Source organism: Propithecus coquereli, unplaced genomic scaffold (genome assembly GCF_000956105.1).
Source record: "Propithecus coquereli isolate 6110/MARCELLA unplaced genomic scaffold, Pcoq_1.0 Scaffold121, whole genome shotgun sequence".
NCBI lineage: Eukaryota > Metazoa > Chordata > Mammalia > Primates > Indriidae > Propithecus > Propithecus coquereli.
Window position 1 is genome coordinate 1,578,128 of NW_012136192.1, and position 5,154 is coordinate 1,583,281.

At 40.3% G+C, this 5,154-nt stretch overlaps 1 protein-coding gene across 1 annotated transcript; it reads left to right on the forward strand.

Annotated features, from left to right (window-relative positions):
* Window positions 1–1,383: 1,383 nt before the first annotated feature.
* TMEM100 (transmembrane protein 100) lies at window positions 1,384–3,893 on the forward strand. Its single transcript, XM_012665685.1, has 2 exons — window positions 1,384–1,621; window positions 3,093–3,893. Exon 2 carries the CDS (start codon window positions 3,162–3,164, stop codon window positions 3,564–3,566), a length of 405 nt encoding a protein of 134 aa, XP_012521139.1. The 5' UTR covers window positions 1,384–1,621; window positions 3,093–3,161; the 3' UTR covers window positions 3,567–3,893.
* Window positions 3,894–5,154: the final 1,261 nt, after the last annotated feature.

The window sequence follows — 5,154 nt, forward strand, 5'->3', positions numbered from 1 at the left end:
ATCGTTACGAGATGAGGCTGGAAAGAATGTGCTATTATAAAATGGAAGTAAAATGTTTGAGAACATCCAAGCCCTTTGCCAGCAGTTAGAGAAATCTAATAATCCGAAACAAGGAAAACAAATCTCTTCCAAGATTTCATTTGGACACGTAGACTCACTATATTAATTAAAAGGCGTTATTAACATTGTACAGATTAAAAAATGGGGGAGTGGATAACTTTCAGCTACGAAAGTATAGAACAAACTTATAATAGTCTCCCATTATTCATTTTTTTTTCCTCAAAAAGACAATCTGGGACTTTATGTATTTCAAATACTTTAAAATTTCAAATAGCTTGTCTGTAAGAAAGCGTAACTCTATAAAGCCATTTATTGAGGTGGGAAATAGACTTGTAACTTTATTGTTTGAGAGTATGATGTGTCAATGTGATGTATGTTTGAATGTTTAGAACACCTTGCTCCTTAAAGTGGGCCAAAGAACAGCAGCCTCAGGGTGGGTAGGGAGCTTGTTACAAACTGAATCAGAATCTACATTTAACAAGCTCCACAGGTGATTTATGTATCCATTAAAGACTAGGGTTGAAACCAAGGGTTTCTTTCCTACTGTGTGACCTTTGTCAGATTACTTAACCTCTCTGAGCCTCTGGTATTTTATTTTGTAGTAAACTAGTGAGAATTAATATTAATGGTGGCATTTGTTAATATAGTGCCATGCCCACGGTATTAATAGGTACTCTGTAAATGGCAGCAATGATGATGACCAAGCATTGCCCAAGTTACTAACCTCCTAGTATAAGCTGTCAGCAGTTCTGTTTAAATCAAGATGACTAGTTTTCCCCCTTAACCAAAAACATCTGTGTCTCCTTCCTAAATAAATTAACATCAAACAAGTGGGATTTTAAGCGTCATATGACCATCACACACATGACAGGGAAAACCTAGGAATATGGATTTTTGCTGGCTTAGAGGCTGGGTTCAGCTGCCCGATGACTTCACAGCTGTTCCTGCCGCCCTAGCGTGTCTGTCCCCTCGGCTCTGTCCCCTCAGCTGGGCCTGCAACGCTGACTCTGGGATTTTCTTATAAAAGTGCCTGATGGACGGGAGGAAGATCTGGAGGTTGGCTGGGGAAAAAATGAGTCATTCAGATTCACAAAGCAATCTGCTTAGTAAATGCTGCTAGAGAAATAAAAGTAAAAGCTGGCTCCTGTCTCTAGAGACTCTGTAGAAATGATTCCGACTTATCATGTCACTGAGCAGAGTTGGGGGAAGCCAAAATCTGCTGGCAAGGAAAAGAACGAAAGGAAAAAAAAAAAAAGAGAAAGTCAGGGAGGGGCAAACCCGAGGGGGAGGGAATAAAAAGAGGGAGGGAGGGAAAGACAAGCCTCATTTAGGAACAGAGGTAGCCTGAAAGAAGCAAAGAGCTCCGGATCCCAAACCAACCCACGTAGTAAAGTATTTTTACATCTTTTCTTTTCCCCAGAAGAGATCCCTGACCTGTCATTTTATTGACAGCTGGGCTGTTACAGGCTCTTTCCCAGAAGTTGAACGAAGAAGCTCCTGTTGCCGTTTCTTCCCTTCCAAGTCAAGTGGATTCCCTGGTAATGGACTGCCTCTCTCCGAGGTACGTGCGAGTTGTCTGGGGGGAGATCTTCATTTTCAGATTAGCTTAATTACTGCTTTGGAGTGAAGTTTTTTTTTCAGACGTAATCTCAAATATCCCTTAACTGGCTTAGCCAGTATTTAGCATATCACTGGACAACAGTGATTAATTTGTTTGGTTATTAAAAATGACACGTAAGTAGACAGCCCTAATATTTAGTTTCATTGCTCAGGGAGTGATATTTTGACCTGCCAGAGTGGGAGGAGAACCAGTGAGGTTTGATTTGGGGTTGAATTTGTTTGCAGTAGATGCTTAATATATTCAAAGAATTAATCTCATCGAAATGGTCTCAAGTATCTTCTTTTAAACTCTTTCGGTAACTGCAAGTGCTTAACTATTCAGCAACTAGACAGCTTCTTGAGAATGGAAGATGGGGACTCAATATGTCTGAGTAGCAGACAAGAGTTGTCACTGATTTCTTCTAGACAGCATTTCAACCAGATGCTTTTGATCAAATGTCTCATGTTTTGTCCTGAAATTTTCAGGTTCAAAATATTTAGGAAGGGGCATACCAACAACTTTTACACACAAAGGCATGGAGAAAAATGAATTTGTAAAATTTTGCTAAAAGTCTAGCATGCTTATTTGTTTGAGCATGCCATAGTATACATAATATCAAAATTCCTTGTTGATTAATAAAAAATTTGTGAATTGACAACTAATTGTCCTAGCATTTGATTTTATTTTTAACAGGGCAAAGCACAAAGTTATATCCTATGAAGTTGTTGAATTTTTTTTCTTATTTTTCTCTTTTCAAATGGGTATTGTCACATTTCAGATCACAAATCCTCACCTCATTGTCAATGAATGTTTTGCTGAACTGCCTGCCCGCATGGTGTACTAGAAAGGTCCCAGGACACATGTGTTTAATAGTAACGCAATGGACTTGTTGGCTGTCAGTTGACGGAGAACATAATTCGTTGCTGGCTACCTGTCTTGACATGGATTTTGTGGGCAGTGGATGGGTGATAGTTTGGAAAGAATGCATGTTATGCCCAGCAAGACTGGCAGAGTCTGAGTTGCTATGAGTTGTGGAACTAACTGTGCGAAATATTGTTTATAACATATTCTCCTCTTGAAACGAGGCCGTCTTTGGATTAGGATTCAGGCTTTTCTGTGTGTTTAGGGGAAAGAGAAAAGCAATAGACAAAGCGGAAAAGCTTGTAAAACATTTTTGTAGACTGCCAGGGTATATTAAACACTGTAAAGTGCTTCCTGCTTTTTATGTCTTCCCTTTCTTTGTGCTCATCTGCTTCATCTTTCTTAATTTTTGGCTCAGTGCAAAGAGAATACAACCAATTAAGGGAAAAAGTCAAGGTGATTTTTAAACGCATCTGTGCCTCCTGGAAAGGAGGCGTCTCCCCAGTTTTTTACTTCTGTTTGCAGGGCTTATTCTGATACCTTCAGCTGACGTTTTCTGTCTTCTCCGCAGCTTCCACCCTGGTGAGACTCTCCAGATCTAAGTCTGCAAACCCAGCTAGGAAGAAGCACTGCTGTAAAAATGACTGAAGAGCCCATAAAAGAGATCCTGGGAGCCCCAAAGGCACCCATGCCCGTGACGCCGGAGAAGAACCCCAAGAGCGAAGTTGTGGTCCCCACAGTGCCCCTGGTCAGTGAGATTCAGCTGATGGCCGCGACAGGGGGCGCCGAGCTCTCCTGCTACCGCTGCATCATCCCCTTCGCCGTGGTCGTCTTCATCGCAGGCGTCGTGGTCACCGCGGTGGCGTACAGCTTCAATTCCCACGGCTCCATCATCTCCATCTTTGGCCTGGTTGTTCTGTCATCTGGACTTTTTTTATTAGCCTCCAGCGCCCTGTGCTGGAAGGTGAGACAAAGGAGCAAGAAGGCCAAAAGACGGGAGAGTCAGACAGCTCTCGTGGCAAATCAGAGAAGCTTGTTTGCTTGAGACTGAAGGAGACCCAGTGGGCCATGTGGCCCCAAAAACCTGCTATAACTTTGTCAGCCGATGCACCCAGAACCGTCGAGGGAGACAGTTGACGTGGTATTGGAGCAGATGAGAAGAAATGGGGGTGGGTGGGGGTGGAGGAGTTTCTCCTTTGAGAGAAATGACTTGTGTCTTCTTTAATGACAAACTTAACCCTAAGGGCTATTTCTAAGACTGAAAAATCAGCTTTCTCTTTACGTTAAACATTTTGGGGGGTCATAGGAGGTGCCCAGCATTAGACAGCAATTGGTTCACCCTAGAAAGTAGCCGAGAAAAGATGGAGTGGTCTTAGCACACCAAACACACTTCCAAAAGAAATAACCCATACTCTTAAGAGGTTGTATCATAAAAAGCTTTCTGCCAAGGGTCTAAATTTCTTTGGACTTTGTATACTTCTATGAAATTCTGTGATAATTTTTTTTTCAGTAAGTTGATTTTCTGGCATCTGTTTTTATTTTTCACTTTCAGTAACTCATCACTGGTGGTACTTTATCTTGAAGAATAAACTAATATTTTTTATGTTTTAACGTTAGACCATTTTAGGTGTTTGCAATGATGTATCAGAAGGAAAAGAAAAAGTAAAAGTTATATAGCTAATAGATGATGTTGGGGGCTAAATTAATATTAAAATAATCCAATATAGCACTTTTGATGATTTTTATATAAAAGTTAAATGTACATTTAATTCAAAATAATAAATACTCATTGCTGCTGAAACTTCTTAAATGGTTGTTTCTGTTGTGGTTATTTTTTATTGCAGTTCCAAATTACTCATCTTTCCTTGTCTCATTTGCAAGTTCTCAACTGTACTTCTCTCATATGGGCATGTTGCTTCTTCTTAACTGTACTCTAAGATTTTTATTTTTATCATATTTTTTCGTTACTACTGAAGAATAGTATTAATTATGTTTACTATATTCTAAAGGATTTCCCTGCCATTATAATTAGGGAATCAACACCTGGGGTCGGGAGTTTTATAATGTCCCATTAAATGTGCATTATATTTTTATTGAATCAGTCATTAATTATTTGCTTAACATGTTCCTAAGTACCACCAAATGCCAGACATCATGTAGATTCTCAGCCTGCTTACTCCGTTAGTTCTAATGCAATGCAAATAAGGTTACGGCTTGAATTCTTCTGTGGACGTTGAGCTATTCCATAGCTAGGACTCTACCCCATGACTCCAGCCAGAGATGTTCCTCATCCATGTAGTTTAAACCGCATTAAACTAAAGCATGAAAATAGGCATGTGGCATTTCTTAAAACTTGGGAAAAACAAAACAAAAAAGCCTAGCATAGCACATTCGTTGACAGGACTTCTATCCAGGAATTTAATTAAATATGGCAGGAGCCTTCTGGCACTGACTACTCCCTGGTGCTCACGTAGTTTGGGTAAGTGGAAGGAAGCACCTTAATGAATTTGGAGGTCAGATAGTGGCATGTGCCGGTCAACATTCCTCCCAACCAAATGCAAGCAAGTGTAGAGGACTGCGCTCATTTCAATGCGAGTTAGTTTGCTGTGACATGTCTCTTTTCTGCTCAAAGA

Excerpts from the sequence above, each read along its gene's own strand:
- TMEM100 (XM_012665685.1), top strand. The coding sequence starts at position 3,162 with ATGACTGAAGAGCCCATAAAAGAGATCCTGGGAGCCCCAAAGGCACCC.